This window comes from Lathyrus oleraceus, chromosome 6 (genome assembly GCF_024323335.1).
Source record: "Lathyrus oleraceus cultivar Zhongwan6 chromosome 6, CAAS_Psat_ZW6_1.0, whole genome shotgun sequence".
NCBI lineage: Eukaryota > Viridiplantae > Streptophyta > Magnoliopsida > Fabales > Fabaceae > Lathyrus > Lathyrus oleraceus.
This window is the reverse complement of record NC_066584.1, coordinates 80,195,280-80,218,955: the sequence shown is the minus strand read 5'-3', so window position 1 is coordinate 80,218,955 and position 23,676 is coordinate 80,195,280. Positions and strand designations below refer to the sequence as shown.

The window sequence follows — 23,676 nt, the reverse complement described above, 5'->3', positions numbered from 1 at the left end:
TTAACAACGAATGAAAGATACAGTTCAATAAATTTGATCTGAATATGGATGAAGATTTAATTATTATGTTATGTACATTTCACTGTTACGAAACTAAAGGTCCGATTGAAGCGGATGTAAAGAGTGGAAAATCGACCAAAGATATTTTGAAAATATTGAAACGTCTTCAACCATCATTTAATGATAAAATATAATGTTAGATTTACGTTAACAATGATAACAATGTTCAAATTAATTTATGTTACTTTTCTACTCAAGGACAATTATGAAGCACAATTATTTCTGCAATGTATGTCATAACAATTTTCCATCACTTTGTCTTAATGAGTTAAACATTGACAGTCTAAAGTAAACTTGATAGTTGAAAATATAAATAAAAAAGCATTTTAATAGTAATTAACACAAATATAAATAAAAAAGTATTTTAATAGTAGTCAACAAATTAAACAAAAAAATATAAAATAGATGTACATAATAAAATAGAAGTCGCAGAAATGTTATTTATAAAGCAGAAATAGAGAAATAATATACACAATATGAAAACAGTATCAACATGATACATGATAAAAAAAGAAAGAATCTAAATTTATAATTTTTTACGGTACAAAGATATATACAGAACCAGCTACAAGTTATTCAAAAGGTACTCACATGTACCCCAAATGATCTATCCATTTTTTTTTTAATTTTAAAAATTATTTTTATTGCATTCTGAGTAATTAACCGTATCGCACTGGTAGCAGGTATGACATGGATTCTGAAGTACCTAATTTCATTCAATTTGACACGTGAATAGTGTCAGCTTGATAACGCCATGTCTTTGCAGAATGTAGCTTATTGTCCTTTTTCACACAGAAATCTGCATCTGTTGAGTGAGATCCATTCAGTGATAGAAGAGCGCATATAACCATAGTTATCCATTAAATATGTTCTTGAAATCATTTCTTGTACTGCCTCACCAATATGAAAATTCCAATTTCTCTAGAATGAATATTCAGTGCAAGACACCTGTTGTTTCATCTGTAAAATTATCCTCTTGGCGGAGGTTGGAAATAGGGATGCCGCAGTGCCTCATCAACACTTGGCCGGTCCTCCTACAATTTGTAAAGAAGCTTCATAAGATGCAGTACTACCCAACTAATGCAGTTCACTGGTTGACCAGTAGATTGACAAGAGCAAATATGAGTTAAGGTTCTCTCCATTTTTTAAAGTATGAAGCTTTAGGATCACAAATATTTCAATCAACACTAATCAGGAAACTTACCGGGTCCCATTGTAGCAGATGGCGCACTAACCGTAAAGCCCAAATGTTTGTAAAACTGTAAGACTAACAAAAATATTATGAAAAGAAAACAATTGCTTCTTAGGAGAAGAGTAACTATATTTCATAGCACGATAAAAGCATAAATATTAGCCCACTAACCCTATTTTAAGAGGATCTCTAGCCTTAATTTGTTTAGAAAAGAAGTCTTCAGAGCATTTCCAGGATGCAGGCGAAACTCCAACCTGTAATGACAGAGATGAAAACTTCATTAGGCAATATGTTTCAACATGAAAGTTGGAAGGCAGTGTGTTTCCAACAACTAAAGCATGTTTGTGAACCATTGAGTTGAGATGGCTCGGTCCGCATTCCAAAGTTGGGTTTTATGAGAAGCAACAATTTGTTTCCTTCATTTCAATGTAAGGTTAGTGATCCCACAGCCATCAACCATTGGAATGAACTAATCTAGAAACAGACACTCAAAACTTCCAGTCCATCTTCCCCAGGGGAATGAAATCCAAGATTTTGGTCCATGTTGTTTTTCACTAGGATGAATAAATTGGACACAATATCACTCCATTAGTAAAGCAGTTTAGGTAGGGTCGATCATACGAAATGATTGACAAACAGAGGAAGGTATAAATAGTCTAGGATTAGCATGTGATTTTCAATGAGTTTCAAACGTTTAGGTTATTTGAGCTTTGACACGTTGGGCTAGCCACAATGGCATGTTGATAAACATTAAATAATCTAGGGACATGTATCCAGCCATCTTTTAGGTGAAGCTATGAAATTTCAGATCTTAGAGGTTTCTACCTCGGATAAACCTTCTTATGATTTCAATTTATCCTAATGATCTTTCTAAATCCTATTTTTTATCCAGTGTTATTATCTTTGGGTGTATAAGAATGCAACAGCTCTTAACCAATAATGACCTGAACTTTGAAGATTATCTGTGACTAGTCACTACTTATCTGTGTTGAAAACAAGCTCAGTTTAGAAGAATCAATAAATCCGATTCCTTTATAACATTACAGCAAAACATTTTCCAACATAAAAGTAAAAAATATCAATCAACATTATGCATTAATGCAAGAAAAGTTTAAACATAATTAGCTTTTGACTACGTCTGAACCAGAGACTCTAATGGTTAAGGAAAACTTACTTGATTAGCTTTGTGATACTTTTTTGAGTAACTGCCAGAAACCCCAGGGATTAAGATGCACAATTCCATGAATGATCTAAATCTGCCAGCCACATTAATAAAATAAATAATAGTTATAATATATAGCTTCTAGAGATTCAAATATGCATGTCTTCAGAACAAAAAACAGAATTGAGCTACAAATTCACAGTTGAGTTTACAACTAAAACAACCAGTAAATAATTTGGGTTAGAAGGCATCTTCAAAAACAAAAATAACCAAGTCCATTCACTTTCAATTTGGCACTATACAAGAATTAATCTTGGCTGCCTTTATGGTTTGAAGAGGAGAAATTATTGTCAGAGAGAGCCATAAAACATTTACGGTATTAAAGAAGGTTATGATTACAGCCTTCTAAAAGGCACACGTACTTGTATGCCAGCTCCTTCACACCATCGTTCCAGCCCTCAAGATGGCGGTCCAAAAGAGCACGTGTAAAAGCATTTATCTGGAAAATATTAGGTGTCCCTAAGACCATCTCTAACATCACAACACCAACACTCCACATGTCATACCTGTAACAGCAGAAAGGTTGCTTCAAAATTTTCCGGTAATACTGTCTAAAATCTAAACCCACCAAATAATCAAGAAAAATCTATAAAAAATGAAATACAAATACTAGATGTTTAAGTCAGCAAAGCATACTTCAAATTTGAGCTTGTTGACCCTTGATACCATGTAGCATTTAGCAAGGCTTCAGGAGGTGTGTACTCGTAAGTTTGTTCAGCTCTGAAATAACATAAAGCATATGTTTATCACAAGAACCACATATAAATAAATTAAATAGTAAATAATAGTATTAAAACTGAGCAATAAGAGACCTAGTAGGCCCAGTAGAAGCATACAAATGCTTTATTGTGAATTCGTCAATTCCACTTCCAAAGTCAATAATACGCCTACAAGAAACAGAAAAAGGACATCAAACTCACCATGCAAAACAGTAAATTATGCACACGTCTCTCTCTATATAGACATTCAAACAATTGGATAGCCAAATCCAATTTTATAAATAAGCAATAACCCAGTTTATTCCCATCATTGTCAAAGACTCAAACCAATGATTATCAATTATATAATAAACTTCATAGTTTATTGCTAATATAGTAAGCAGGAGATAGTCAAACATGAATATAAATTGTACTTAATATTTTTATGCACCACGATAACATGGATAAATCTTAAGACCATACGTACTGTAAGAATGGGTCAAAGAAAACTTCAATACTGTGCGAATGTCCTGAGCAGAAAGTGATCATAACTGATGACTGTGGATTCACTGATAAACAGTAGACCCACTGTAAATAAATAATTGATAGGCAGGAAAGAACAAAGGCATTTCCTGCATAGAATTATTATCCAAAGTACTGATATTATTAAATTGTCAATTATTTTGCATATCAAAATGGCCTTAAACATTAAACATTCAACTTTATCTTTCCTTCAATGCCCGTCACATAGCTTACTTTTTGAAACCGAGGATAACTATATGTACATCCAAATTGCAGATAGTTTAAATGATAAGAACAATGGTCAGAAAGACGTGGAAAGGGATTCTCTTCTTTAGTCAGGAACATGACTAGAAGGGAAATCTTACTGATGTGAACAGAAAATCTAGAAGACATGACATTTGAACACCATGGAAAGTCCTAATGTCCATCTTTGAATGGTAGAGATGGTAAAAGCTTAATATTTTAAAGGGCATGCAGTTCACAGGCATTCTTTGAGGATCATTAAGATAAATTGGTGGAGTTATAGATGCACGTTTATTTGGTTTCTTGAATATCTCAGATGTAGAGCTGAAAGTTACTTGAAAGTTGAAATAAATGTTCAAGTGATCGCAATCAGTCATTCTCCTACTTAATTCAAAATTTGGGTAATCGAGGAAGAGGAGAAAAATCTGAAGCGTTTCTCAGCCAACTTGAATATCAAACATGAAAAAGAGGAATTTTGTTAGCAGGAAGCCTTTTAGATACCCTAAAACTATGAAACAGACTGGACGAAGACTTCAAGAAGTTACTTCTGATCATTATGTAGGATAGTACTAAAACTAAATGCACAGTTTGCATGAAAATATGGATTAAACACAATCGATCAAATAATATATAAACAGAAGCAAGTTAACTAATATATAGAACAGAAGGTTAAATTGTTTCCCATCAATTCTTAGAAAAAGGTTAGAATAAAAGAAGGATACTAAAATAAAACTAAGATACTTCATTCGGTTCACGTACATTTTGGTGGAAAAACTATTAACTTTTGTTGGAGTGTCTTTCAAGCATCTCCCTGACTCCGGATCTTCAAAGCATATCACCATATTCTCTTCAAAATAAAATACCTTAAGTTAGTTAATTTTATAAAGAAACAAGTTGTTTCAATTGAACACTACATTATAGTAATAAAAAGAAAACTCAAACAGACATACATCAGAGGATCACAGATGGAAGTCTTATTATGGACCACAGAAAAAGGGCCATCATTCAAGTGTTTTAACCAATCAACATTGATTACAAAAGAGAAACAAAGATCCGGCATATATGAGATAAAAAAATTCTATTAGGTCACCAGATTTGATTTCAGCAGTTAGTAGTAGCAAATATAGGAACCCAAAAATGAAGACAGGTTGGTTAAGAGGGTCTATTATACAAAAATAGTAGCATGCCAGATTCCATAAAATAAGTTAACAGCTGAACAAATATAATCCTCTTAGCATTTACACTATTTGCTAGAAAACTAATGACTACAAATTTAGCAGTACCAACAAATTGATGTCCTTTGCGAAACAATATTGTGTTCATCTACAAATCTACACACATATATCCTTGAGGCACTACCAACTACCCCCATGTCTTACCAGGTTTAATGTCTCTGTGTGTGATATTGCGGTCGTGACAAGACTTGAGTGCCAACAACTGAGCAAATAAAAAGAGAGGATTTGTCAAAAATAATAGTATAATTACCACAATGACCCCTGGGAAATTTCATATAGGTATATTCAGACAAATAGAAGTTTTCCCACTAACAGTTGACCATATTAGGGGTGTTTGTGGACCGGTTAGGTCAATTTTGAAGTAAAAATTTATCCAATCTAAAGATCCAATTCCTTGGGTGGGTACACTGATCACTTCTATTTAACTCCATGTAGAATCCTTTCTAAGAGGGGAAAGGTGTTGTGCTATCATAGGTTTCAAAGTATATGTTATATAGTAGTTAACCATACAATAACAAAAAATACCCCTTACAAACCTACATTGAAGACATACCAGTTGCCAGATAAGGTTGCGCATTTCTTCTTGCCCTTCTTCTGTGGTTTTCACCCAACGCCACCACTTTGATGGATGTAGTATCTGAACTTGTTTCACTTGCTCAAGTCTTTCTTTCTCAGCTGTATTGTTTGCATCTTCTACAGTATATAAAAGCTTTGACAATGACACTCCTTCATAACTGAATACAAGCCATATTTCATTGGACCGAGACTCAAAAGATTCCACATATCTTGCAATATGGTTCAAACCTTCTTCATATATGGCACCGTGCAGTCGAAATTTGTCTTGAAATGAATACTCAGAATCATATTGTGATGTTTCAAATACACAGTTTGATTTTCCACCCAATAGCACATCTTCATAGCACATAGAGGCATTTAAGAAAATTTCGCCAAAATATTTTTCCCTCAGTCCACTTAAGTACACAGCAGACCCTTTCTCTACCTGTTCAGTAGAATTAAGAATTATCTATACGACTTGTTTACACATGTATAATTAAAAATACAGTGCTCCCCGAACACAAAATGTCCTCTTAGAAAGTCTAAGCATAAAATATAAAGAACATATTAGATGTAAGTGTAGCTTATACTTTCTGTTAAGTTGTAGCTTTATGCTTTCCGTTGATAACTTTGTGTTCTTCTGTATATTGTGCTTTAGGGCCTTTGGACCTAATTAGACAAGATTGGTGTTACTCCCTATAGCAGATTCTAGTAGGTGAAATTCTGTTATTAACAGAAGAATCTAACAGTTGCTATTGTGTTCAACAATTTGTAACAGTTACACCCCCTCTTAGAATGTCTGGGTTGGACCTAACTCATCCCTACAAAACTGGATTGTACGGTGAAGATTAATGCAACTAATAAAAACAACACATGCCATATCTCTTAGCAATGATCCCACCCCTTCAAACCCAACACAATGAAGGTTTTGGAGGCTGCAATGAAGACAATTCAAATGACGCAATTAGGCGACTAGGGGCGGACCACAATGAAGGCAGAATTTCCAACACATCTCCTCACACCCAGGTCTCAAAGAGGCTGAAGCGTGGACGATGCGAGAATCTCAACAATAGATCTAGGATAGGCTCTGATACCATCTTAAAATGTGTGGATTGGTCCTAACTCATTTCTACAAAACCGGCTTGTAAGGTGAGGATTGTCCCCACTTATAAACATAACACATACCCTATCTCTAAGCAATGCGGGATTAAACCCACCCCTTCAAATCCAACACAATGAAGGTGTTGGAGACTGCAATGAAGGTAAGCCAAATGCCACAATTAAGCGATAAGGGGTGGACCACAATGAATGAGGAATTTCCAACAGTCCCCCTCTCCCATAAATAGCCTCCTGTGTATTCAGTTCAGTTAGTTAATTCAGATTTCAATTTCAGAAAACAGAGATGCTGCAAATTTTCCCACTCACCTTTCTTCACATTTTTTCATTTCAAGTCAAAACAAAATTCTTCATATTAAAATCAATGAAATCAAACATTACAGGTTTATTTTGGCGATCACAATAGAAAACTAAAACAATGTGTCTACTTACTTAATAGATATTTACTAAAAGATGATTACATTTGGAGAAAAAAACAGAGATGGCAGATACAAAGTGCGCAACAGAAGCTGAAGAAAGACAAACTAATTAACTAATAAAATAAGGCAAGCAACCAGGGGCAGAGCCAGCATTTGAGACTGAGGCAAAGAAGGAAAATAATAAAGGAAATAATTTTAAAACAATTATATTTAGTTAGTTATCTAAAATAAAAATATTTAAATGAAATTATATTAATAATAAAATTATATATAAATTAAAATTTATATTCAAGAGATGTTAAAAGTATTAAGTAAATGCAGTTAGTGCATTAGTTATGTCTGTACCTGTTTTGTTAAGCAAAACATATTATGCACGGTGACAAACTCTATGCTGAATAAACATAGCTGTAATGTAACTAACAGTTAGTTATATGTCCCTATAAAGTGCAGCTGTAGCTATTGCAATGTAACAATCATTTGATCAATCATAACAGAATTCTTTCTCTTTCTCTCTTCTAGAATATTGTAGCTGATGAATTCATCATCCTCTTTACTTTTCTAATAAAAAGCATTATCATAGGTCTTAGAATTTGGGTTGGGCCTAACTCATCCCTACAAAACTGGTTGTAGGGTGAGGATTGCCCCCACTTATAAACACAACACACGATTTGGGTTGGGACTAACTCATCCCTACAAAACCGGCTTGTAGGGTGAGGATTGACCCCACTTATAAACACAACACATGCAATATCTCTATGCAATGTGGGACTAAATCCACCCCTTCAAACCCAACACAACGAAGGTTGCATCTTATCATCTTATCGTGTCATGAGTGGTGTTATGAGGGGACCTTAATATAGTTTGACATATGGGTGTTAAGTGAGGTAAGAACTTGGGGGTGACCATTGCACCGGAGAGTCGCTCATGGCCTCTGCATCTGCAAACAGCTTCCTTTTGGGTTAAATAATCCACATAGAAGCACAATGACCCAATTTCTAAAACAGTTTATAGGAAGAAAAACCTATTAAGCCTATAAATAAAGACAGGGTAGTTCAGTTCATAATTTGTATAAATAAGCAAGGCAGCAAAGTTATTGTACGTTAATCATTTTGATGTAGACAATATAGGTTTATACTTCTTTCTCACAATAAGCAATGCATTATGACACCTAAAGAGATCCGCATAAACTGAAACCATTAAAAACGTTCCTGCTTCACTCAAATGTATTACCATTATACGTTTCAAAATGTACAGGGTGTAGTTAGAAGGACCATCCTGACACTCAGGATTACTTGAGCTTCTGTTCCTATTATTGTCGCCCTTGCTCATTTCTGCAGTAATATTACCTTGATTACAATTCCAATGAAAAGCCAACCATACTTCACCATATGATCCACGACCAAAACTCCTCCTTAGTACATACCTACACACCAAAATGCATATTGCCTCAATTGTTGAGCTAAGGCAACATAAAACCTCTCATTCAACAACACATAGTGACATTGATAGTAATGGCCATCCATATACAGCACACTTAAGGGAATATCAGAGCTGTATATGGATTTAAAAAGGTAACTTTTGCTCAAGATACTACCTGTGTCTTTTACTAGCAATCGTTCATTGGCTTATAGATGTTCGCTACATAGGAATTCAAAGCAAGTGAATTTACCTTGAATCAGGCATCGAATAGTCAGAAGAAGCATTATCTGAACCTGTATCATGTAAAGGAATTGATTCAAGAAGACCAATAAAACTGGCAAAGCCTTCAGGATTTATGCATTGGTCTTTGGCATCATTGATAGTTGAACTCAGATAAAAGCAGAAGTTTTGGTCGCTGTACAAAATTATAGGGCCATCTACTTCTGAAAAAGGAACCAATCAAAGTATATTTGATTGTCAACAGATAAACTTAAATCCAACCAAAAAAAAAAGTAAAATAACGACAGTAAATTAAGAAAAACCGGAAAAATGCATAAAAATTATGTAGTAAGATAGCATCACATCTTTGCTTACCAGCTTGTTGATGAAAGCCGTTTGGTAGAGGCTGGGGTAGTTCATACAAATAGTTTTCCCAGTCATCTTTTTTGGCCGGCCATTTAGATTCCACTGAATCATCAAGATTTTCTGCTAAATAAAAACATCCAAAATCACCATGTTTCACTTCAACCTATCATAAAAGGAAATCAAAAGGAATTTATTCAGATTAATTTTGACCAGAGGGATCTCTGTTGTGCAATAACTTACTATGATATCAAAAGAGTGTATAGAGAAGGATGAATTTTGTTTTTGCGAACACTAATAAAGAAGATATCAAATTCTCAAAAATTAAAAATTGAAAATCCGCACAGGTATCTCAATGCAAAGATGAGACTTCAAAATAAAAACAACTGTTTTTTGGTAATAGATGTAATTGGTATCAACCAAAAATGTAAATAAATCATCCAAAAAAAACACATCTCATAAAAAAGAAAGTGAAAATTTGAGATATTAATCATCAAATCTGGTGCATAGAAAAACTTAGAGTTGTTGTTTACTTTGTGAAAACATTTTCTATTTTCATTTCCTAAAATTTATGTTAGATTTACTTTACTTGTTAATGGAAAAAAAAAACTCTTGAAGTGAAAATTGTCCTGCATTTCCAGAAACAATGGAAATGTCAAAGGAGTTATTTTCATTATTTTCTGAAATACAAAATCTCTGGATGTCATTTTATCTTCTCTCCATCGCAATGACTCACTTTAAAGTCTCTTTTCTTCTTGGTACCAAGTAAACTAACACAAATTTTAGGAAATGAAAAATTGAAAATGTTTTCACACAGTGAATGGGCAGGCCCTTAGTTGTCTAGTCTTAAATAAGCATACAATTTTTTTGCCCGCTATTCATGCACCTCACCATCAAACAAAATCCTGTCATAAGATAAGAGTTTTATGCTAAAATTGAAAATTGCAATTACTCTGCTAATAAAAATCAATGCATTCTTTAATTTCTTTGGAACACTCTACTTCTGAAATAAAGAAATAAGGAAGAAATCAGCAATAATAAATCTGATGGTTTTCAGCCATACCAATATTCGCTTAAACTTGGTATCTTGCAGACGGGTGCGCTCCAGGTGCAATAGATCGGAAGTGATATCATTAGCTGAGTAAGTACCAACTAGTGAATTAGTAGATACAAATCAATAAGAAAAACATGAACTACAAAAAGGAACAACCAAAGTAAATAATTTCAGTGATCATTTAGGTTTCCGGCAGCGCATCATATACTGCAGAAAATTTGATTTTTTTTCATCGAATTTAAACATCACAAAAGCACAAATGCACACCAAATGTGACATCTAGAAAAGATAAGCTTTGTAAAACTGTGTCAATTAATAGAACTAGCACATATAGCATGTGTATTGCATGTATCTCCTTGCTATTGCATGTCACTAATAGCTTATTTGGCCTGACCTTTTTTCCATCTCCTCCTTAAACGGAGTTGTGCCAAAGATATTTTCTTTTAAAAGATGTAAAACTGAATAAAAGGGGCTTCTTGAGAGCTTTTACGGAGATTTTTTTAAGAGTAACGTATTCGGATCTAAATTGTCTTCCTTTTATGTTTATTCCCTTTCTCCTTTAGGTATTCCTGTGACTTGTATGACTGCGACCATCAGCTAGTCTTATAGCCTATTTCTTGTGTGCCTTTTTCCCCAATTTCTTGTGTGCCTTTTTCCCAAATTGCTCTTGCCATTTTCCTCTTCATCTCATTTTTTTTAATGACTTTACTTGTTGAAGTTTTGGAAACTTAAAAAATTCATGAGTAAAATTGTAAAGCTTGTGTGAAGGGGCAGTAGGCATATTGAATAATTATAACATGGGATATTAGTTTGATAAAAATTAAGACAAGGGAGTTAAGTGCAGTGAAGCAAAGGTTTTGAAAACTGCAGGAGAGGTCAGGGTAATAGTATATACATCAATTTCCTGTTTAATGACAAAAAACTGAACCTAACCTTGTTGATACTACCATATACATTTTGTTGGAAAATATATGTTAGAAAGTAATTTATTTCCCTGTTTGATTGTTTTCGCTTATTTTCATTAATTTTTTTATTAAGGAGAGAATTAAGTGTATTGATTGTATTCACCAATCTTTGACATAAAAAATAATAGCATTTTACCTATTATCTTCAATATGATATCAAGAGCACCAGGTTATGGTTTACAACTAGTGGGGTTTGGGGCATAGCCCTGGGAAAAACATTATGTTTGACCCGCTTTCTTACCCGATCCGCTTCACATATCTGTTTAACCTCCTATGGCGAATAACAACAACATATGGCCTTCCCCAGCACAGGTCCAACCAAGACGAACAACTGCAACCTGAGTCGGGTGTCGGCCGCGGAGATGACATACAAGATGAAACATCGGTGGTCACAAATATTGGCAGTAATGGCGGCAATGACCAAGAGGGTTCCTCATACTCCCTCAAGGTCAATATTCCTAAAATGAATGAGAATAACTATAATGAATGGGCTCAAGCCGTTCGTTTAATTTTGGATAGCAAAGGGAAGCTTAGTTTCTTAACAAGAGCAGTAGCTGAACAGGCATCAAGAGACTCTCGTTACAAACAATGGAAGTATGAAAACTCCTTGATTATTGCATGGCTGGTAAGCTCTATGGAAACTGGAATAGATAAGTCTTACATGTTTTTACCTTCTGCAAAGGATTTGTGGAAAGTTGTTAAAGAAACATACTCTGATATTCAAAAATCCTCCCAAATTTTTAGTTTAAAATCAAAGTTATGGCATGCGAAACAAGGTGACAGGAGTGTAATTGCTTATTACAATAAGTTGTTGGCTCTATGACAATAGTTGAATCTCTGCTATGATTGGAGGTGTACAAAAGACAGTTTGTTTCTTAAGAAACAAGAAAATGATCGTGTATTCATGTTTCTCATTGGCCTCAATAAAGACTTTAATGAGGTAAGAGGTAAAGTTTTAGGAAAAATACCATCGCCAACTTTTCGAGAAACTTTTACAGAAATAAGGGAAGAGGCACAACAAGGAATTTTGATGGGCAAAACACCACGAAACTCTGAATCTTAAGGCTCAGCTCTGTCTACTAGGAACCTTGACGAGGGAAAAAGGTCGGACAAAGTTCCTTGGTGTGATCACTGCAAGCGCGAATGGCATACGCGTGAAACTTGTTGGAAGCTCAAAGAGAAACCTCCTAACGGAAAGAAGAAAGGTGGTCATGCATTTCACGCTATTAACTCTGATCAAGGGCAGCAATCCCCTCCGACTCAGCTTCTACTCACTACGAAACAACTAGACAGACTCTACAAACTCCTCGAGCTCCAACCCCTTCTTGATTTATAGCAACAAAAGGTAATTCTGCATTTCTTAAATCCCAGTCATACTTGAATAGTAGATTCAGGTGTCTCTGATCACATGATAGGTGAATCTACTTTGTTCTCTTCATATAGTCATGTGCAGGTAATCAAAAAATAAAAATCATAGATGGCTCTTTTTCAGCCATTGCAGGTAAAGGTTCAGTTGTGTTGTCACCAATGTTAACTCTTAAAATGTCCTTCATGTTTCAAACTTATCGTGTAATTTAATGTCCGTCAGTAAATTAGCCCAAGATATAAATTGTCAAACTAATTTTTTTCAATCCCACTGTGTCTTTCAGGATTTGAACTCGGGGAAGATGATTGGCAGTGCTAAGGAGAGTGGAGGATTCTACTACCTTGACATTGGATCTATATCACAACTACTTTCAAAAACAATAAGTTTCTGCTTTGAGTTTTTTCCTGTTTTGAATAATAAAGATGACAACATTATGGTATGACATTTAAGATTAGGTCTGTTGATATTTGTAAATACATAGTGTTAGAATATTTGTATATAGAATAGTCCCACATCGACTATATCATGTAATTAGTTGTAATCTCTCTATATATAATAAAGTCTCCGTAGTGCTTTTAAAACACACGGTTTAACCTAAATGTCTCTTAGTCTCTCCTAATTGAGCCTCGTTTAAGATCCGGTGGGCCACCTATTATGGTTTCCGCTATCGGATCACCCACCATCTATTTCCACGCTACAGTTTGTCTAGTCCTGAGCGTGAGGGGGTGTGTTAAGAGTCCCACATCGGATAATATATGGTCTGAACATGAGTTTATAAGTGGGGGCAGCCCTCACTCTACCAACCGATTTTGTAGGGTTGAGTTAAGCCCAACCACACTTCTTAACATGGTATCTAGAGCCTACTAAGAGACAACTTTTCGCCGTGCTTTACCCGGTTGATCCACTGTCTTCCGGTGATAATTTTTTTTTGCAAACCGTGTCATCACTCCGGTTTGCCTCTAACTTCTCAAAATTCTCAGGTAAAACCACCTTGTCGCCCGATCCGGCCGTTTTTCCCAGCCGCCCCACTCGGCTCCCTCCATCGCTTACAGATCTGGTCTCCACAGTCCTGATTTTGTTTCTTTAAGCCATGGGAGATGTTGATTCCATGTCGTTTACTAAAGTTCCGCTTATCCCATGTGAAAACCTAACCGGATCAGCCAACTACAACATATGGGCTCCTGCTGCCGATATGTGGTTTCATGGTCAGGGATATGAAGATCACCTAACCACAAAATTGGTTGATGTTGCCGCCGCAAAACTCGCTAAATGGAAGAAAACGGATGCCTCTCTCTGTACTGTGTTATGGTTTTCCATCGCACCTAACCTCCAAGCGCAGTATCAAGCCTTCTCCACTTGCAATGAGGTTTGGGAAAAGGCTAAGAAAGTCTTCTCCAACGACGTTCATTGTCTATACAGCGTCATCCTCAAACTCGACACACTGAAGTTGCAAAATATGGATATGCAAGCCTATCTGAGTAAGCTTGATGCCTTGAAAGCGAGTTACGAAACTCTCATGCCTTATGCAAAAGATGCAACAGCTCATTCCAAACAACAAAGTAAAATTTTCATGGTCATGGCACTTAAGGGACTACCACCAGAACTCGAGTCCGTTCGTAATCAGATTTTATCAGGTACTATTGTTCCTAACTACGATGCAGTTAGTGAACAACTGTTACGCTTGGCTACACCTCATGCATTTGGTCCGGTTTCCCATCCATCTATTGTTGCTCCGACACCAGGTAACACTGCTGCCCTTGCATCTCTTGGCAACAATCAGAATCGCCTTCGAGGAGGGTCATCCAACTCTAAACCTCGTCCCAAGTGTAACCATTGTAACCGGCTTGGACATACTATCGACCGTTGCTGGAAGTTACATGGCAGACCTCCACGCCAGGTAAATGCAGCTCAAATTGATAATCCAGATACTATGCAAACTTTACCTTCTCTTCAGAGTCCTACGCCAAGCTACGAGGATTTTCTCAAGTGGTGTCAGAATAATCAGACCTCTGGTTCCACGGCTTCGGTTGCACACACCGGTAATTCATCTGTTTGCTTCTCTCAATCATCTCCTATTGGTCCTTGGGTCCTCGATTCTGGTGCGTCTGATCATGTTACCGGTAATAAAGGTCTTTTTTCTTCCCTCTCTACCTCTGATTTCTTATCGAGTATAACTTCCGCAAATGGTTCTCAAACCCGACCCCAAGGGATTGGTACTGTTCAAATTTTACCATCTCTCTCTGTGACTTCTGTCCTATATGTACCTAATTGCCCATTTAATTTACTATCAGTCAGTCGTTTAACTCGTTCTCTAAATTGTTCTATCACCTTTTACTAATAGTAATGTTACTCTGCAGGATCGGAGTTCGGGACAGACGATTGGCGTCGGATGTGAGTCTCAAGGCCTCTACTACTTCTCTATGTCATCTACCACATGCTCCACCACAGATTCTCAACTCATTATACATGCGCAGTTAGGTCATCCAGGTCTTCCCAAGCTACAAAAGTTGGTGCCTAGTCTATCTAAATTGTCCACTTTACATTGTGAGTCTTTTCAGTTAGGGAAACATACTCGTAGTCACTTTCTTGATCGAGTCAATAAACGGGCTGCGTCCCCTTTTGCTTTAGTTCACTCCGATGTTTGGGGTCCCTCGTGTACCATGTCGACTTTTGAGTCTAGATATTTTGTAACTTTTATTGATGATTTTTCACGTTGCACATGGCTATTTTTAATGAAAGAACAGATCTGAATTGTTTTCTATTTTTGAACAATTTTATCGAGAAATAAGAACCCAATTTGGTTTGTCTATTCGTACCTTAAGAAGTGACAATGCACGTGAATATTTATCCCAACAGTTTCAAACTTTTATGTCATCCAATGGTATTCTGCACCAAACATCTTGCCCTCATACACCCTAACAAAACGGGGTAGCCGAACGCAAAAATCGGCATCTTGTAGAAACCACTCGGACCCTACTTATCCATGGTAATGTTCCTCTCCGTTTTGGGGGGGATGCGGTGCTCACGACATGTTACCTCATAAATCGCATGCTCTCATCTGTCCTTAATAATAAAATCCCTCATTCAATCCTGTTTCCAAATTCTCCTCTCCACCCAATTCCTCCTCGAGTATTCGGGTCAACATGTTTTGTACACAATCTCTCCCCTGGTCTTGATAAACTAGCAGCTCGATCACTAAAGTGTGTCTTTCTTGGTTATCATCGTTCCCAAAAGGGTTATCGTTGTTATTCTCATACTCTACAACGATACCTCATATCGGCCGATGTTACCTTCTTCGAGTCTGTGCCATATTTCGGGTCCAACCCAGTATCTCCGGAACCTCTTCAAGAAAGTACTCCCGCACCTTTTCCGACAGTTATTAATGTCCCGCCTACCATTATCCCCTACCAGTCTATGGCTCCTGACCCCCCTACTTCTCGACCACTTCAAACATATCAGCGTCGTCGCCCAACGTCTGTCGTCCCCGTCCCTGAGGTCATACCTGTCCTTGAGGTCATTGCAGACTCTCCTCCGACGCCTCCACCATCACCGGATCCGATCCTGCAACCTGAGTCCGATCTTCCGATTGCCCTTCGAAAAGGTATACGTCAAACACGAAATCCGTCTCCACATTATATTGATTTATGTTATCATCGTCTTTCCCCTTTGCAGTATACTTGTCTGTCTTCTTTGTCTTCTGTTTCTATTCCTAAAACTCCAGGTGAAGCATTATCTCACCCTGAGTGGAGGCAAGCAATGATTGATGAAATGTGTGCTCTTCAAAGCAGTGGTACCTAGGAACTGGTTCCTCTACCCCCTGGGAAATCTTTAGTAGGTTGTCGTTGGCTTTATACAGTGAAGGTTGGTCCAAATGGTAAGATTGACCGATTTAAAGCTCGCTTGGTAGCCAAAGGATACACTCAGATTTTTGGATTGGATTATAGTGATACCTTTTCGCCTGTAGCCAAGATGGCATCTGTTAGACTTCTTCTAGCCATTGCAGCCATTCGGCATTGGCCTCTTCATCAACTTGACATCAAAAATGTTTTTTTACATGGTGATCTTGAATAGGAAGTATATATGGAGCAACCACCTGGATTTGTTGCTCAGGGGGAGTCATTGAATATGGTGTGTAGGTTACACAGGTCTCTTTATGGTCTTAAGCAATCTCCGAGAGCTTGGTTCGGCAGATTCAACGCTGTAGTACAACAGTTTGGTATGGTCCGTAGTGAAGCTGACCATTCTGTTTTTTATCGTCACTCAGCCCAAGGATGTATTTATCTTATTGTGTATATAGATGATATTGTCATAACTGGTAGTGATCAGCAGGGTATGTTCCAGTTAAAACAACATCTCTCGAATCAATTTCAAACAAAAGACCTTGGTAAACTCCGTTATTTCTTGGGTATTAAGGTAGCCCAATCTAAAGATGGTTTGGTGTGCTATGGATATTTTGGAAGAAACAGGTTTGTTGAATGCCAAACCAGTTGATACTCCTATGGATCCAAGTGTCAAACTACTACCCAATCAGGGGGAGCCTCTATCTGACTCAGGAAGGTATAGGAGATTGGTTGGAAAGTTGAATTATCTCACAGTCACATGTCTAGACATTTCTTTTGCGGTTAGTGTGGTAAGTCAGTTCTTAAATTCCCCTTGTTAGAAACACATGGATGCTGTTATCCGGATTCTGAGATACATCAAATGTGCTCCAGAAAAAGGCTTAGTGTATGAAGATAAAGGACATACTCAGATAATTGGATACTCTGATGCTGATTGGGCAGGATCACCCATTGATAGACGATCCACCTCTGGGTATTGTGTACTTGTTGGAGGAAACCTTATATCCTGGAAAAGTAAGAAACAAAACGTAGTTGCAAGATCAAGCGCCGAGGCAGAGTATCGGGCCATGACAATGGCAACATGTGAACTTATTTGGTTAAAGCAGTTGCTCAAGGAACTTCAAATTGAAGAAGTAAGACCAATGACACTTATTTGTGATAATCAAGCTGCATTGCACATTGCTTCAAATCCAGTCTTCCATGAGAGGACCAAACATATTGAGATAGACTGTCACTTTGTTAGAGAGAAGATCGAGTCAGGTGACATCGTCACAAACTTTGTCAATTCTAATGATCAATTGGCAGACGTGTTTACAAAATCTCTGATAAGTCCCCGAACTAATTATATATGTAACAAGCTTGGTGCATTTGACTTATATGCTCAAGCTTGAGGGGGAGTGTTGATATTTGTAAATACATAGTGTTAGAATATTTGTATATAGAATAGTCCCACATCGACTACATCATTTAATTAGTTGTAATCTCTCTATATATAATAAAGTCTCCGTAGTGCTTTTAAAACACACGGTTTAACCTAAATGTCTCTTAGTCTCTCCTAATTCAATAAGGTCATCCTAGTTTTCGTTACTTAAAACATTTGTTTCCTAAGTTATTTCACAATAAAAAGATTTCTTCATTTAAATGTGAAGCATGTGAGTTTGCAAAGTATCATCGTTCCCAATTTTCAATACAGCCTTATAAATCTATTATTCACAGTGATGTTTGGGGCTCTAAACGTACAAGTACGCTCTCTCTCAAAAAATGGTTTATCACATTTATAGATGACCATACAAGAGTATGTTGGATGTACTTGTTAAAGGGAAAATCAGGTGTTCTTTATCTGATCCTTTAAATAAATTTTTCTTTCCCATAACCACAAAATTCTGAGACTTTTACATCTGCACCAATAGAAAATAGCCAGTATTCTTTATCTGATCCTACTCCTGTTATGAGTAAGGAACCTTGTGAATCCGAACCTACATTTTCTCTTGTAGAAAACAATGAGAATCCTAAAAACGATGATAGTGATGATCTAATTAAAATGCCACAAAATGATGAGTCACTTCAAGAAAACAGATTTGAATTAGGAAACAGGACATGGAAAGGGAAGGTTTTTGTGAAAAAACACCATAAAGGAAGGGGTGAGTCCACATGTCAACACTGTCAAGAATCTGAATCGGAAAATGATCAACCTCCTAACAAAAGGCAAGGTAAGTCTATCTCTGTTTCTGAGAGTCGTATTTAGTATCCTGATATAGATGATCCTGTTGCCATTAGAAACCCTGTCAGATCTTGCACTAACCACCACATGTCCAATTTTATATCATATTCAAATTTGTCTTCATCTATGTCTACCTTCACCTCAAAATTGTCTAGTGTAAAAATTCCAAAAAGTGTACAGGTTGCTCTAAAAATTCCAAAGTGGAGTGAAGTTGTACTTGAGGAGATGAAAGCTCTAGAAAAGAACAAAACTTGGAGTGTTACGTCACTACTAGATGGCAAGAAGACAGTTGGATGCAAATGGGTGTTTACTGTGAAGTATAATTCAGATGGTTCAATTGAAAGGTACAAGGCTTGCTTGGTGGCTAAAAGCTTTACTCAGACCTATGGTATAGACTACTCAAGACATTTGCTCCTGTTGCAAAATTGAATACTGTAAGAATTCTTTTATCTCTTGTTGCTAACCTGGATCGACCCCTACATCAGTTAAATATTAAGAATGTCTTTCTTAATGGCGATCTAGAAGAAGAAGTATATATGGACATTCCTCCTGCCTTTGAAAATAAATTTGGATAAAAAATGTATGCAAACTAAATAAGTCTCTGTATGGATTAAAGCAGTCCCCCAGAGTTTGGTTTGAAAAATTCACTCAGTCCATGAAGAAACAAGGGTACATCCAAGGACAGGCTGGCCACACCTTGTTCTCAAAGTTCTCCCACGATGGAAACATTGTTTCCCTGATTGTTTATGTTGATGACATTGTCCTTACTAGAGACGATACAGTGGAAATGACAAGGGTAAAAGAGAAATTGGCATAGACTTTGAAATCAAGGACTTGGGATTCATGAGATATTTTCTAGGTATGGAGGTTGCTCGGTCAAAGAATGGTATTGTCGTTTCACAACAGAAATACATTTTAGATTTATTGAAAGAAATATGAATTAGCGGATGTTGTCTTGCAGATACCCCTATGGGTCCTCATGCTAAACTTTGGGGAGAAGGTAATGTTTCTGTTGATACTGAAAGATATCAGAGATTGGTTGGGAAACTAATTTATTTGTCACACACCCTACCTGATATTGCTTTCTCAGTTAGTGTAGTGAGTCAGTTTATGCATTCTCCTTTCGAGGAACATCTTGAGGCAGGCTATAAGATACTGAGATATTTGAAGGAAAATCTTGAAAAAGGATTATTTTTTAAGAAGACTCGTGAAAGAAATTCGTCTATCTTCACCGATGCTGATTGGGCAGGTTCAGCCACAGATAGAAGATCAACCTCTGGATATTGTACCTATGTTTGGGATAATCTTGTGACATGGAGGAGAAAGAAACAAGGAGTTGTAGCAAGGAGTAATGCAGAAGCTGAGTTTAGAGTTATGTCTCAAGGTATTTGTGAAGGATTTGGATCCTTAGAGTCATAGAAAAACTTAAGATGAAAATTGAACTTCCATTGAAATTGTTTTCTGACAGTAAAGTTGCTATTAACATAGCTCACAATCCAGTTCAATATGACAGAACCAAACATATTGAGATTGATCGACACTTCACAAAGGAGAAGTTAGATGCTGGAATCATATGTCTATCTTCCGTGACTTCAAGTAAGCAAACTGCGGATATCCTGATCAAAAGTTTGACAAGACCTACCTTTGAGCATTTGATAGATAAGTTGGACATAATAGATATCTATGCACCAACTTGAGGGGGGTGTTGAAAAATATCTATTAGAAAGTAATTTATTTTCCTGTTTGATTGTTTCCGTGTATTTTTATTTATTTTCTTTTATTCTTCGTTAAGGAGATTATTAAGTGTATCGATTGTATTCTTACTATATAAACTAGCATTTGGCTAAGGAATAATAACAACATTTTACCTATTATCTTCAATACATTTAATTCATTTAATTTATTATGGATAAACTGACATGCATTAACATTAGTCATGAGGAGTAAATATGCTTCTACTTTTAATTCATTGTTTAAATCCATGAAAGTTATACATTTAATTCATTATGGATAAACTAACATGCATTAACAATTGGCACGGCGGGGAGTAAATGAGCTTCTGCATTTAATTCATTGTTTAAATCCATGAAGGTTACATACCTGAGCTTCTGTAAGCAGATTCCTGCAGACCAAATAATGGGAAACCTGTATCACCATTTTCAGTGTAGCTTCTTCTAAGCGAGTTCCCAGAAGAGTTGGCCGATTCCAGAGGAACAACAACTGCTGCCATATTGTCCATACTGCCCTTTTCAAAGGCAGCATCAATAATTAAATCTGCTAATGAATAGGAAGATGAAGAGGTGCACTCTGATCTCATGTCCCTAATACGGTGTACATCCCACAACAAATCACAGACATTTTGCACACTCAACTTCTCAAAGACCCCATCAGATGCAGCCACCAAGTAGCTATCATTAGCAGTTAGAGGCTGCCAATCAGTCACTTCTGGTGCAGATATAACTCCATAACTGTTGAAATTTCATTATAAGAAATGTGTTAAATTTCAATACATAATTGTAAAGAAACCAGTCACCCTGAAATTTTAATTTTGTTAGCCCCACACGCATTAGTGTTTTGGTTTTGATGCCTGGACAAAGCACATGCTCTTTCCTACCTTTTTTACAATTTAATTTTAATACAAAACTGATAGTTGGTATTAACCAATCCACATTGTAGGAGTCTTGTAACTAACCCAGTTGAAATCTATGGTTCTTTAAATAGATCTAAATCCTTTGTAATCACAGTTAACAAAAATACAATACAGAAATCAAGAGAATTCAGTTGAGAATTCTCTCATCACATTCGTGAGAAAAGAATTCCAACAATCTTCAACATGAACCGCATTGCACATGACATAAGGCATATACACTTGATAAGTTGATATAAGCTTGGAGTTTACGAAAATAATTTCAACTGAACCTACCTTTTAAATAACACATCACCAATAGCTCGTGTAATGGCCAGCTGACCATTTACGCGAGGCAAACCACCCCAATTTAGAACTTGACCACCAGCAGCTTCCACCCGATTTCTTTCATCCTCTCTGTCTGGATGGTGATCCCTAGTCAATTCCTTCACTGCAAAATGATTGAGCCCGTGGGAAGAAGCTAATCTATACTTTTCACGATCCCACACAGAAACAGAACCATCACGCTCTGTCTGCCTATATAGCTCTAATAAGGAGGCTACAGAAATATATATTAAAATTAACAACAATAGTCATGTTTTCTTTAAATAAAAAGTATGCCGGTCACCTTATCATAACCACACACAATATTATATTTATATTTTATGTCTAAAGTTTAGACAGAAGCAAGGAGAAACAATATAATCTTTATGCGATATCCTAATAAAGACATGATAAACTTATATCTTTAATAATGAAAGTTTGGTTATACTGTATTTCATAATCTTTCTCACCTTTAGCTTCCTTAGGAGACTGAAAATTTTCAGAGCACAAGAAAGCCTTAGAATCCCCAATATTGGCAACCAAAAACTTATCATCTGCAACCAATACAACTGTTGCTGTAGATCCTGAATGAATGTTATTTCTAGAGGCTTCCTTCATAGGTCAATTGAAAGATGTCAATAAAAGAACACATACAAAACTGTATCAAACAGAGTTTTGTAAAAGTGAACAAAAATTCAATCTCACCTCAGAAAACCTTACATCAATATCATGGATTGCTCTCAACAATGCTTCCTTCAAAATTTCCAAGTGAAAAGAATCATCAAAATTAGCAGAAAATACATTCCGCAACCTGGAAAAGTAATTTTAGATGAGATACAGACACACAAATGCGAGAAACTAAATTAATGTAAAACTAAATGCTGTTTGAAATAGTTAGTACACTAATAAACCAACAAAACAACTCCAAATCCGAACCAAATATCAGCAAAATAGATATTCAAAAGTTATCCAAACAAAAATCACTATGTAAATAACACATTTCTAACTGATACGCATTCCTTATAAATTCTTAAAAGGAAAGCACCAATATGCCACATTTACATTCACAGCTTACATAAGACCAACCATTCATGATAAACTATACTCGAGGTTTGATCAACAATACTAGAGATGCAAAAACACCTCTCTAGTGCTAGCTATTAATAAAATGTAAAACTATAGCTGCAATGCAATTGCAAAACCACCTTTCAGAATGCAGTTCATGCCATTGCCAACCTAAAATCTCTTTCCACCTATGCAATAAGTTTCCGTGATCATGGTCTCGCCTGTGAAGCAATTTTCCTGTGGAAGTCTTTGATACAACAGAATACATTGCATCAAGAAGAAAATAAGTATGCAGAACAAAATACTCCATCAAAAGTTTTGACGCCATCTCACTAGCTTCAGCACCGTTATGTCCATCGAAAACCGCCACAATTCCAACTACAACCTCCCTGATCCCCATCGTACCTGCTCCAGCAACAAACACATAGAATCAGAAATAAATCTTCCGAAGAAGCCTCTGGAACACGAAACAGAAAGGAAATTGGAATAGTGAATAGTTTACCGGGGAATGGAATGCGAACATCGAGTACACAGAGAGTGCGATCCTCTTGTGATTTTCTTCGACCCTGGAGCATCGAAGATTGACAACGCGTTGCAGTTCGAGGAGAAGAATCGTAATCGAAGAGTCTCCAGCGAGGGCATTTCGGGGATTGGAACACCGCCGGAGCACCGCCGTTTTTGTAAACCGTCAAGCACGTGGATGATTCACCGTCAGCGAAGGGGATTGCGGTGGAAAGCAGAAACCCTAACGCGAAGAATAGGTAATTCGATGAAATCCTTCTAATCATGTGTGAAAAATTCAAGCACCGAGTTTCTTTTTTCAATATTTCAATTCTATTACAATCGGATTTTCAGATTGCGCCAAAGCTTAGAGTATCGCGCTTTTTTTTTTACCGGTCACATTTAATTGATTAGGCCACGGTTGTTTTGGGAAAGCTTATAGTAATATCTAG

The 23,676-nt window shown here is 36.5% G+C and overlaps 1 protein-coding gene across 6 annotated transcripts; it reads right to left on the bottom strand.

The window, feature by feature from the left end:
* Positions 1-475: 475 nt before the first annotated feature.
* On the bottom strand, positions 476-23,676 carry LOC127092464 (probable inactive protein kinase At3g63330). Of its 6 annotated transcripts, none has more exons than XR_007792187.1 (21): positions 23,226-23,676; positions 22,864-23,128; positions 22,364-22,469; positions 22,129-22,270; positions 21,632-21,893; positions 20,809-21,176; positions 10,327-10,400; positions 9,276-9,429; positions 8,932-9,124; positions 8,493-8,685; positions 5,726-6,172; positions 5,317-5,374; positions 4,697-4,784; positions 3,287-3,361; positions 3,111-3,194; positions 2,837-2,980; positions 2,427-2,508; positions 1,424-1,506; positions 1,265-1,319; positions 960-1,094; positions 476-865 (listed from the first exon to the last, which is right to left on the bottom strand). XR_007792187.1 is itself a non-coding variant. In XM_051031341.1 (21 exons), the coding sequence occupies exons 1-20, from the start codon at positions 23,509-23,511 to the stop codon at positions 1,029-1,031; spliced, it is 3,225 nt and encodes a 1,074-aa protein (XP_050887298.1). In that variant the 5' UTR covers positions 23,512-23,676; the 3' UTR covers positions 476-865; positions 1,009-1,028. The 6 variants fall into 6 exon arrangements, 3 of the variants coding, with proteins under 3 accessions (XP_050887298.1, XP_050887299.1, XP_050887300.1); XM_051031341.1 differs by having other exon boundaries at positions 1,009-1,094; XM_051031342.1 differs by having other exon boundaries at positions 476-1,094; positions 21,632-21,785.